This window comes from Brienomyrus brachyistius, chromosome 3 (assembly GCF_023856365.1).
Source record: "Brienomyrus brachyistius isolate T26 chromosome 3, BBRACH_0.4, whole genome shotgun sequence".
Taxonomy (NCBI): Eukaryota; Metazoa; Chordata; class Actinopteri; order Osteoglossiformes; family Mormyridae; genus Brienomyrus; species Brienomyrus brachyistius.
Window position 1 is genome coordinate 13,326,544 of NC_064535.1, and position 12,270 is coordinate 13,338,813.

The 12,270-nt window shown below is 44.7% G+C and overlaps 1 protein-coding gene across 4 annotated transcripts; it reads right to left on the reverse strand.

Moving 5' to 3' along the window:
• Positions 1-120: 120 nt before the first annotated feature.
• Positions 121-11,835, reverse strand: LOC125739077 (zinc finger CCCH domain-containing protein 6). Of its 4 annotated transcripts, none has more exons than XM_049008813.1 (12): positions 11,662-11,835; positions 7,575-7,776; positions 7,047-7,160; positions 6,439-6,676; positions 5,772-5,911; positions 5,473-5,592; positions 4,848-4,964; positions 4,192-4,299; positions 3,780-4,006; positions 3,152-3,444; positions 2,302-2,505; positions 121-1,737 (listed from the first exon to the last, which is right to left on the reverse strand). In XM_049008813.1, exons 1-12 carry the CDS (start codon positions 11,745-11,747, stop codon positions 287-289), a joined length of 3,300 nt encoding a protein of 1,099 aa, XP_048864770.1. In that variant the 5' UTR covers positions 11,748-11,835; the 3' UTR covers positions 121-286. The 4 variants fall into 4 exon arrangements, with proteins under 4 accessions (XP_048864770.1, XP_048864771.1, XP_048864769.1 ...); XM_049008814.1 differs by having other exon boundaries at positions 2,302-2,502; positions 11,371-11,800; XM_049008812.1 differs by having other exon boundaries at positions 11,371-11,800.
• Positions 11,836-12,270: the final 435 nt, after the last annotated feature.

Consider the following 12,270-nt stretch of genomic DNA (forward strand, 5'->3'; position numbering starts at 1 on the left):
AACCTTGCAGAAATGCTCTAGTAGCTGAACGTCACTGAAACATTTTAAAGACCATCCTGCGCTGACTCAGTGTTTCTGCCTGTACATCTCTATCAATACACAAATAACTGAAACCATAAAAACAGTAAGAGCTCGGTTTTATTAGTGCCTGTGACATAGGAATTATATACATTTAAAATAAATAAATATATAAAGCTCAATAGTGTTTCATGGAGGAGCGAGAACGCTAGAGTACATATTTACAGATATGAGCCATCTTGATTCATTTCTGCGAGCTGCTGTCTGTTTATTGACAGAAAGGAGATGCTGTGGGGTCAAACGTCTTAAACACATCCTTGAGGGGCCTGTCGTCCGGCTCCTCGCTGCTCTCGGCATCCTCCTGTGGTGCTCCTGCTGCCTGCCCTGATGCTCTGGCCTGCCGTGGGTCACTGTAAGGGGGCCGTATCAGCCCCGCCAGTGCTTGGATGGGAAGGTTGTGTACAGCAGGGGCGGCATGAGCCCCAGAGAGGGGAGAGGAGGGCGGGGAGCGAGACGGTTTGCCCAGTCCCCCAAATCCGCCCGTGTCCGACAGATCATCCTGGAGCTTGTCGTCGGGGGCAGGCGTGGACGATGGCTGGGGGCTTCCCTGCTTCATGGGCTGCTTTAGGACGCCATGCTTCTTCTGCAGCTCTTCACCCTCGTCCCTCGAGGGTTGAGCTGACTGCACTCTGGGGTCATACAGGCTGATCCCACCCAGCAGCGAGGTAGGGCTGCCCAGCCCCCCACTGCTGGAGGAGAGCTTGGGGGCATATGGGGGGAGCTTCTCCGGCTCTGGTTTTAGGGCAGATCCAGTGACGACCCGCTGTAACCTCGGATCAATGCCCCCCCCAGTGCCACTGGAATCCTTGGGCACTGGGAACCTAGAATCTTGACTTCCCGATCGGCTAATCCTGGGGTCCAGGGGTTTATGAGCCCGCGGGTCCAAGGATTTTTCTGGGGTCGGCTTGAGCTCGGGGGCCCTGCTGGCGAGGCCTGCTGACCTACCAATTCCGTCTTTTAGGCGGGCAGCAGCCAAGCGAGGGTCCAGGGGTGGGGGAGAGGAGGCAGGCTCCACAGGGGGGCCGAGGCTGCGATTTAGCCGGGCGTCAGCGATAAGCGGGGGCAGGGGCAGGTTGATGGAGGGCTCCTGCCGGGGCACGAGGAGCGGAATCAGGTCCTCGGGAGCCCAGACCACCGTCTGAGCGAAGGCTGGCCGGGACAGCAGGATGTCCACACGGATGTGGCTGAACTGCTTGAGCTGACAGCGGGGATCACGCAGGGCTGCACCCGGACGGGGCTCCAGGGGGATGATGGCCGCTTTCTCCCTCAGCTCCCGCTCGCTGTCGTCATCCTCATCTCCAGCCAGGGGCTTGTAGGGGGCAGGGGGGTACAGCTGGGGGTGGCGGTGTATGTCCTGCTTAGGACCTCCAGTCTCCAGGAGCTTCATTTTGCGGGGGTCCCGTGTCACCCGTGGGTCAGCAGAGGCATCCTCGGCCTTCCGCGCTTCCGCCGCTCGCTGTCGGGGGTCCACTTTGGTGCGAGGGTCACTGGGCTTCTGCAGCCGGGGGTCACAGAGCCCCACTGATGGGATGCCGGCCTGATGCACTTTAGGCTGCTGCAGGTTCTTCATCATCTCATTCTGCTTCTTGAGGGATTTGAGGATAGCTGTCATGCTGTTGCCATCCTCATCATCGCTGGAGTACCAGCCGGTAGCTTCATCTGAAACAATATTTCAGGTTAATCCCCGAAGCTTAGGAAGCCACTGCTAAACCAATCTAAAGTACTGACTTACTGAAGGACAGAGGAATTGACCCTACAGACATTTCAGCAATCCATCCATCCCTGATCCATTACAGGGTCCAAGTGAAATTTCAGTAATATTTTGCATAAACATTTCTTCTTTATCAATAAATATGTAAACAGGTTTCATAACATCATGATGTACCTGTTGAACCAATCTCATGACTGACCAACAACTTTTCACGAATGTTAGAAATTACAACTGCATTTCATGAAATAATTTACAGGATAAGCTCCATCTTTCTTCTAACTACCCTTTATAGATCAGGACATCCTATCCAATACATTTAAATCATAATCTTAACTGCATGTGTTCATATGACAAATGTTTGATTAATCTCATACATTCATGATGGATTTTGCACGAAACACCCAAAACTGCTTTCGCTCCCAGGGATAGATGTGGTGGTGTCATTATTTATTGCCGCTACATGTGGGCCATGCGGCGTGACCATGCCCCCGCTGCAAGGCGGACGTCCTCACCCTTGTCTCTGCCCGTGGCCTTGAGCCCCTTCACCTCCTCGCCCGCAGTGCCATCCTCCTGGTGCTTTTGGCTCAGCCGCATGAACAGGGCCTTCTGCACGGCCGGCAGGAAGTCTGGAACTGGGACGGAGCCGTTGGACTCGGCGCTGCTCTGGGACGCCTGGGTGCAGTCAAAGGCCAGCTGTTCCAGTGAGGGGCCTTCTTCTGAAAGAGATGAACTCGATTACATCACTGCTCCACTGTTTACAAGCGTCACGCTTTGAAAATATTTATATATGCATCTTTTGAACGTGTAACAAAAATTAATAAAAGACAGGACAGTTTTCCCAGTCTCTTTATGGGGAATCTGGACATTTTTATAAGGATAAGTATACTATTAATTAAGAAACCACATAAACCAGATTCCCGTTTCCTTAAATTCTACCAATATGATATTTGTTCTGACACTAACTGTCAGACTCTTGCCAGAGTGGTGCACCATGATCACATCTAAGGCAAAAATCCACCCAAGTATCTGTGGCCAGGGTTTGTATTTTCATAAACACAGCAAAAGTCCAGACTCCCCAAAAAAAAAGATAATTAGTGTTTGCAGAAAGCAATGGGGTGCGTCCTGTGATTAATATCCTGGTAAGACTTCACGTCATTTGAGAGCAGAGAGGTAAAAACAAATGAATTACCACATTGCTCTTACCTCCCTGACCCACGCTCTGACTGCCGTAGTAGCCGTCATAAAACACTGAACGGTTCTGACCCACTGCCGGGTTCAGCACGTTCTGCTGCATCGGCAGGTCTGCGCCTGGGGCAAAAAGCCCCAGCTGCTTTTGTTGGGGGTTGGCATTGGGACGGTTACCGTGAGGGCTTGTGTGAAAAGCGGCCGCCTGGCCAGGGGCTGCTGGAGGGTGCATAGCAGGTCCTGGGTGGAAGCCATGCTGCAGAGACGCTCCGGGTGGGCTCATGGGCGGTCCGACATGGGGGTGGGGCGGACATGCCATGGCGCTGGGGGAGCCTGGAGCTGGGACGGAGGGGCAGCTGGTGCCCGGGGGAAGCATATTAGCACCCTGCATGTCGTCCGCACCTCCTGCAAACTGGGGTGGGGGTCCATTCCCAGGGAACTGAGGGCCAGGTGGGGAGGAGAAATTGGATCTGCAAGACAAAGGACATGTGCTTTCACAAAAGCTGCACTTAAAACTGCGCTTCACAAGATCAGACAGCTCTGGGCATCACTTAACTTTCATTCCACACGCTGTACTTCCAGGCTGTTTTCAACCTCAACTCTTAAATCAGCCAATCTTTCTGAATAAATTGTTATAATAAGGATGCCAAGACAAAAACTGGTCCAAAAACTGAGATATTACTGAAGAAATATCAAACAAATAAGATCCTGCTCTTCAGGACAGTTTGCCCCTCATTTTTTATGCTCTCATGTCATAGAAGGGATATAAACACTGGCAAAAACAGAGCGAGGGCAGGCGTAGTACCGGAGCCCGATCTTCTGAGCCAGGTCCACAGTTGGCTGAACCACAATCTCAAACAGGGAGGGAATCTTCTTCCCACAGGGCCCCATATCTTGAGGGCTGCTGGGGCCAGGCGTAGGCAGCAGCCCCACCCCCGGCGGGGGCTTGGGCAGGGGGGCGATGCCTTGTTTCCTCAGCTCCTCCAGCTCCTGCTCATCCTCAGCCATAGCCTCCTCCTCAGTCTTCAGGACCTGCACAGATGGGAAGCAGAATTAAAGCTGTTCTTTCTGTATCGAGTAGAGCAATAGCTACGAATGCCTTATAAACTACTATCACATTTCAGCCATTCCACTGTTTAGCGAGGCTGGTTTCCCATCCTGATGAAAACCATACACGTGTTCTGTAGTTTCTGCATTTTGAAGGTGGTACTTCTGACCTTTTCCAGCAGTTCACTGGTTAGATCAGTAAGTGGCTCGTGGGAGAACTTGCATTTATCTCCCTGGTAGCACTTTGCCCCTGTGTGGAAGAACTTGCATGGATATTCATGTGAATTTATGGGTCAAGGAGAAAACACGTATTAGTTTGAATACAATAAAAGTACATCTGATATTAAAAACAGTAAATGAAGTTATGACATTGCTATATGATGCATGCTTGCTATAATACAAGATTCCTTCAAATAATAGAGAACAACCACTTATTTATTTTCCCCAACTATTTCTACAGTACTGTGTGGCAGTGAAGCCAACCCAGGAAGCACTGAGCAAGAGCTAAGGAACAAGATGGACAAGATGTCAAACATCTGGTTTGTCTCCCTCTCAAACGACAGGCATTTGCAAAATACAATGAGAAGGACAGCCATTCAACCCCCCCCCAGGAGGAGGGCTGCCCTTGTATTCTTAAGTAAAGCAACGTAATTCCTTAATTCCAAAACATCCAACTCAACAAATCAGTAACATCAAGGTCCCCCTAACAAAGAACCAGCTTTATTATTTAATTGTTAAATCCTCAGAAACCTCAAAAAAGGAATGACATTTCTAGCATGGTGCAAGAAGCCAGTCATCACGTTGCAGGAGAAGCTGCATGCAGGATATTGTGCATGTAACTGCACTTTTCCCCCTTGCTGCAGTAGCCTTGGAGGTAGAACTTGCACAGCTCCTTCTTCTTGTCCGGAATTACGAGTTCATGCTCGAACTTGCACTGATCACCCTGTGAAGACCCAAGAGACAATGATAGGTGACTATCTGCTCGTGGCAGTGTCACAGTGAGTGGTCTCTCCACCTCCCTAGCGCTCAGAAACAACCAAATAACTTCAAAAGGGTATCTGGCTATAGGTTCAGATCCCAATATGAATTTGAAATTTATCAGTAATGAATGAATTCCATGAAAGAAAACTGCATTTAAAGATTTATGATAGTGATTTTCTAAAAGTATTCAATGGTGCCGGTCCCAGTTCTACAATTTCTGCCAGTACTGAACCATGCAGTTTTTCTCAGAAAGGTTCTGGTTTTCACAATTTGATTCACGACAAAAACTATTTAAATATACAAGATATTTTTAAATAATTATGTTCCAATAATAGACTGACTTCACTGCAGTGAAGTTATGACACTAAAAATGACTTGAACAGGGCCCTCTTCCACATAAACAGTTGAATCCTTCAGACGGCTGTGCTGGACCAAGTACCGCCCGCCCACTGCTCTCCTGGCCTCCTTACCTTTATGCATCTTCCTTCCAGAAAGTACTTGCAGATGTATCTACCATTGTGTTCGACCGTGTGCTGATTAATGAACTCCTGCGTCATAATTGGACGCTTCTTCTGAAAGCTTGGGGGCCCCTTTGCGAGAGAACAGAGAAACAAAATGGCCGACAATGAGTAGGAAAACAACTATGTCAGGTCACCTCTAGCTGGCCATGTGCTCACTCATAAGTGCGTAATTCACTTGGGGTGCTATTCTACATTTGTTATCATACTAGTTAGCCATAAGCTTGCCTGTAACTGCCACGGATGCTCACCTCCTTCATGCAGTCTCCCCCCTGGTCGCCCCCCCGGCCCCGGCCACGCCCCCAGTTCTTGCCCTTCAGCTTCTTGTTCTTGTTGGGAATTCCCCGTCCCCGGCCGATTCCACCCCGACCCCTCCCTTTCGGTCCAGGATCTGCAGCCACGCATTAAATGCAGAGAAATCCGGCTCAATTACGGCTCGAGAGAAGCTGGCAGAACGCTGCTTGAAGACGGACACAGCAAATGCGTTGTTAATACAACGTAAGTGTGAGAGCCTGAGTTTGTTTATATATTCTGCAAGAAAAATGACCCATGTTGGAGAAACAGGGAAGAACAAACTTTTGCTCCATTTCACTATAGCAGGGGTGGGGAACCTGATCCATGGAGAGCCGCTGTTGGTCCAGGTTTTTGGGATGACCTCTCAATCAGCCAATAATAAAACAGTGGTTCTCAACTCCAGTCCTGGGGACCCACAGAGGTCATCCCAAAAACCCCCAGCCACCTCGGCTCTCCATGGATCAGGTTCTCCACCCCTGCTCTATAGGTCTGTGAGATGCTTCAGTTTTAGCAGGTAAGTCTTTCAGAGAACTGGATTGGACGTCATCCCTAGCATATATTACACAGGGCCCAATGACAAAAGAGAAAGAGAGATGACAGCATAACCTGTGGAGATTCGCTCACATTGCTGTTTCAGCACTCCCTTCATGCTGCTCCTCTTCATCTGCTCCTTCAGAGGGCAGCCTTTACCCTGACCGGCCGCCATGGCCTCCTTGCCTGGCCGGTAGTGGCACAGCTCGTTGGAATAGCCGTCGTCCTCCCCGTCGTACTCGTACTTCTCCTCACTGTAGTCGCTGAACTTGTCATAGTCGCTGTTTTTATGCCTCTGCATCTTAGAGTGGCTTCCACTGGACTGCCCATGCTAAAAAGTCATCAATATCCAGACATCAAAGACGCATGAAAGCAGGTAACAGTCTATTACAAGCCCAGGGGCCCTAAATTCATGCTAGACTCTGAGGCTGTTCCATCATGGCCCTCATATTAAGGTGTAAAATCTTTTTCTCCGTTAATAGGTTAATGCTGTTGATGCAGGACAGCTCTGAAGAGAGAGCTCCAAGGCTCAGGGTTTCATTCCTGCCCTGCCTGGGTGTGAAGTGACGGACGCAGAATAATACTGAATTTATTGTTGGCTACTGTTACTTACTGTTCTTGAAGTGTCTGTTTTCTCACTCAGGTATCAATTTTCAGCTTTACTGACAAATGAATGAATGGATGCAAACTAAAGCACTGACCTGGCCATCATAGTCACGGTAAGAGCTTGAGGACTTTTTGCTCTTGGATCTTTCCGGGCGCTCGTTCTCCGAGTCATAGCTGTCGGAAGTGTCTGAACTGGAGGGGGAGTGATGCTGAGGCCAAAAGAGTGGGGGAAAGGTGGGGAAAACATTACATGGAGGAGTACCGTGCCAAGGCTCCCCACCCCAAAGATTACGAGGGAAAACAAACTATTAACAATTCTGGAGATGTACCAGAATGATGAACAAGTAGCAGTTAAAAAATATGACTGGTTAAAGAGGTTTAACAGTGAATCAAACTCTGATGACACACGCTGAGACAAAATAGAGATAACCCAGTGACGACAACTTACTTGTCTGAGTTCATCATATTACACATAAAAACAGGAAAGCTTGATTTTCTAGACGTTTTCTAAGACTCCATATGCCATGATATCAGCCTGCCGCCTGTACTGTCTGTGGTATTGTGAACTCCTAACCCTGAGGTGGAGGCTGATGGCGACCATGACACTGACCCACCAAGCTCACCTTCTGCCTGTCCCGCCTTCTCTTCTTGGATCGCCTCTTCTCCTTCACTTTCTTGTACCTCTTCCTGGAGTGTCTGTGGCCCCTGTCATCTCTCTCCTTCTCTCTCTCTTTTTCTTCGTTGGCTTCTTTCACTTCTTTTGCCTCATCTTCAAGGCTGACCCCTTCATCGTCGATCTCTCCATCCTCCAGCTCGCCATCCTCTCTTCATGAAACATTAGCAAAACACATTAAAGATCAAATACCGTTAAGTTGGAAGAATAAAAAAAAAATATTTTTTTTTAAATACTTATATTACATTTTAAAAATCCCTTCCTTGCTCACTGCAGCACTAGTCAACATGAAGGTCCTTTCACATCATGCATCTAGTACGTTGTAAAACTTCAACAACAGTGATTATAAATGTAAAAACACAATGGCAGTATCCATACCAAAATCTGGCTTATAAAGTATAGTAAAAAAAAAAAAACAGAAAAAACTCAAGCTATTTTAAACACAAATCAAGTAACTGCAACCAAAACATGCTTAGCATTCCTAGCTAAATGCAAATATCAATTTAAGCTATACAAGTGATTCATATCACAATTGGGCTGCTCATATACCAACAACCACCACAGTTTTTCTTAACATCTTCACTCCGACCAAGGCAAATAAGTCAATGTCACACTAAACAAACATCAGCAACTGCTTATTGTAAATACCTTTAACCTTCTACTGATAAGTAGAGTGTACATTTATAATGATAAACTAGCAGGAAATTACAGTGCCAGCATGTGTGCAGGGGGCCTGAAAGGGGGAGATCTCGTCAATGGGAGCCCTGTGGTTAAAAGAGGAGCCCTCTGAGACTTAGGAATACAGGCCTGGACCACCATGCCCTTGTACTGTTACGGGCAAAGCAAACTGTAGACAGATAGGGCACTGTGAATACTGGGTATGACTCAGCTGAGAAAAACCTAAAGTCATTTTGTCCACATAGCGAACATTTCAGTCTACAAAGGTTTGAACCCACAGCTGATACCAAATTACTGCATGACCAATTCCAGAGCTTCTTCGCAAGGGAATGAAACTGCATGCTGTCTTTAGTTGAAATTAAAAGAAACGCTGGGGTATAACTGTCCCTGGGTAAAGCCTTGGCCTTAAAAATTGCTTGACTGGAAAATGAAACGACCTCAGGTCTTGATTGTTTTCTCAAACAAATGGGGCAACAACATAACTTCACTTTGGATTTGGTCATTGCTGACAATGTTTATCAATGCTTTAGTTATCAAGTTCAAAGCTGCTTCAAACATTATGGTTCACCAAAAATTTTAACGAAAAACAGTTTTGCTGTCGGTCACTTATTACTTGCTAAAGGAACGGATCTCAATGGAGTGAAGATTTAACTGCAATGAACAATTAACTGCTACAATGAACAGCGTACCTGGCAAAATGCCAAGGCTATCAGAACGGGATTACAGACATACAATCTAATTGTACTGGCGAGTCTATGGCGATATGCTGTATTATTGATGATGGCATGCATGTACTGAAAGCATTTGAATAAAGTAGAATGAATGTTGTGAATATTAGCAGATATAGACACATACATAAACTGATTATCTGTAATATCATCTGCATAAGTAACAGCGATAGAGTTTTAAACAAAAAGCTAATTAAAAAAAATTAGAACCCACTTAAGTCTGCATGTCTATACCAGTCATATTTCCCCAGTACTGCATGAAGTGACCATTTAATTAAAGTGAACTCAACTATGCCTGAAAGCTTGTAAGACCATCCAAGTCAAGAGGTGAGGTGTTTCCTACAATCTATAGTTACAATGTAAATGTTAAAAAAAAACGGAGCGCTAAGAAGTAGACCAGCGTTAACTGCTCCAGAAAGCCTGAAAATTCCTGTTCACTTAAAACTGAGTCAACACCTCGGTTTGCAGTCACCTCTACGTTCCATTTATGAACAGACAGCCTGTTAGCTAATTAAACAGAAAAAAGAAACCCTAGAGCCGCATGACCTTCTTATAAACGAGAGACAGAAAACCTCATTGTGTGAAATCATTTACATACCCACTCCCTAAGCAAAGAGCATAACCAGCTGATAACCAAACATGGAATTATAACCTGAGGATTGCTGGGCCAAATCCTAATATGTAACTGTCCATGAAAAGTGGTAGTAAAATTGACAACACAGCTAATTAACAGAAAAATCTAAAATTAACTTCAGAACAAATGATACTCCAACCCATGGAAATGCACTTTGATTCAAAACCTCATTATTGCTTTTATACTCATTTAGGAAAGTATTTTCAACATTTTATCTAATTTCCACAGCTGATACTTAAATGGTGTTTTAAATGCCAATTTGCAAGACTTCAATCACAGATCAAGGTAATTATTTTTAAATGCACATTAATATTACAGCTACTATTTCTAAATCAATTAGTTGAGTCACATTTCTCTGTCAATATCAATATAAAAACTAAAATTTACCAGGTTTATTATACGGGTTAGATATAGTATAATTATGGTATATGTAAACTATAAACATAAATATCATAAATATATATATATATGTATACAAAACTAATATCTATGTCAGTTTTAACATTATTTAAATACTTGTATTTCTCAAAAAATCCAGGTCAACCTAAAGTTTTTGAAGAACCACAACAAACCTGAAAACTAAGATTTTTAATGAACCTACTTTATTAACATTCACTAAAATGATTGTAATAGTATTAACAGCCTGCAAACCTAAGTAAGGCAGTAGGAATCAGAGTGGAATAGGGCTTAGACTTCTAGTCTGCTAATAACTGGTAAAATCCTAGGAGGTGTTCTACTGTTGAGAGATATTAATCCTAAATGAACTCAAAATTCTTACTTTTTAAATGGGTCAAAACATGTACATTTCTTTGGGTAAAAGTGTCAGCTAAGTAATAGAGTAAAACACTGAACTGCTGCTACATATCAAACTTCATGTAACTAGAACAAGTCAAAACATTTTCAGGCTGAAATATAGGCAGGCATATTACCAGTTAAGTCTATCTCGCTGTCAATACCAGCAAGCAATAGTTTTATAGTTAATAATCCACATAATTTGTCCTCCACATGCAAATATTTCTCTCCACTCTATGCAAAGGATATAACCATTAAACTGGGAAAGATGGACAACTATTAATTCCCCAGAAAACCGATGGAAGTGAAACACGTGGAATTATTACCAGCACTGTACCGCTACAAACTACGTAAGCTGCGTTGACCAGTTTCAGTGAATTTAGTTTCCCCACTACTGGCAGCTAAGTAACGCTCACATGGGAATGTCAGACAGAGCGCGCGAACGCGCGAGGCTGTCGTACGTCACCTTCATTTACATATTAAAAAAAACTGGCAACATGAAAGTCACGAGCCACACTTTCAAAATGGTCGAGACATCCCTTCCTGTCGTGCCCCCCCAAAGGAAAAAAAAAATCTTCCAAACTGGTTAGCTGGCTAGCTATTCGCTTGCGCTAACTACACAACGACTACCCGACCTGTTTATTGGATTGCACAACTCAGTTTCTATGACAAGTGCGTTTATGGCACGAAAATGTTTGAGAGCTACAAGCTAGCTCCGTAATATTAAAAATAAGGAAGCATGCAAAAGGGATCTAGCTACCTAGCTTGCTAAGGCCTGACTTAATCCAGGAAATCCACCGCAACAAAATAAATTTACACCGAGCTCCCCAAAAATAGAACGAATACAAGCATTTACTCTAGCCGCACAAATGAACTTTTACAAAATAATTTTTTAGATAAGAATGTTACTCGACCTTTCGTCCCCTGCAAGTTCAGAGTCTGTCATGTTTTTGTCAAGAACGGGGTTTGGGGGATTGGAGAAAAGGCTCGCGAAAGCCATGATGATTGGAAACGAAATTGCCCTTCTCCCGAAACAAGAGTGAGTTGCATTCAGTCACTCAAAGGAGACGTTGGATTGTGAGAGATGATGAAGGATTGCATTAGTTTAAAAAACTCACGGTTACAAGTCTTTACAGTGAAACAGTAAACACAGACTTTATCCAGTCTCTTATCAATGTTTTAAACTGTAAACACAGTTTTGATACCCCCGCTTTGCTAATGTCCCGTCGGTTGACTGTTTTCTTGGTGAAATATTGGAGACGGAGGGTGAAACAAACAGAAATTGAATCATTTTCGATGGTTTCTATTCCTTCACAAAACATGGCGCCCGCAACGCATTCTCAAAATGGCTGCGATGAACCAAAGAACGCTAGTTGTATTCTTCCACTTGCAAGGTTAGACCTATGAGATCAGTCTAGCCTGCGGCCGCTGCATAGCTATACGGCTAACCATTGGCCAATAAGCTTTAATTTATGCGAATATATAATACCCCTCTGATTCGATTGGAGTACATAGCGCCCAAGAAATGAAGTCGTGGTCAAACAGTAAAGGTTGGCAGACCGTAAAGAACTCTATCCAATGAAAAATGATGTAACGTCATTCTAGCGGAATGATTTGTGAAAAGAGAACTACGCGTTTTTCTTGAAACAATAAGCTAAATTTTATTAGTTTAACACATGTTTGCTAGACTTTTAAAGGATGTAGCATTAACCGTTTATTTGATTTTTTTTTGTTAAAAAATACATTTTACCAGAGCTGTTTTAAATATATTTACCTCTTTGTTGGGTTAGATAAAATTATCCCTTGCTGCCAGT

Excerpts from the sequence above, each read along its gene's own strand:
- LOC125739077 (XM_049008813.1), bottom strand. The coding sequence starts at position 11,747 with ATGATTCAATTTCTGTTTGTTTCACCCTCCGTCTCCAATATTTCACCA. Across the intron at positions 4,965-5,472 it reads TGGAAGGAAGATGCATAAAG|GGTGATCAGTGCAAGTTCGA; the intron begins GTAAGGAGGCCA and ends GGGTCTTCACAG. Across the intron at positions 1,738-2,301 it reads GGCCACGGGCAGAGACAAGG|ATGAAGCTACCGGCTGGTAC; the intron begins GTGAGGACGTCC and ends ATATTGTTTCAG.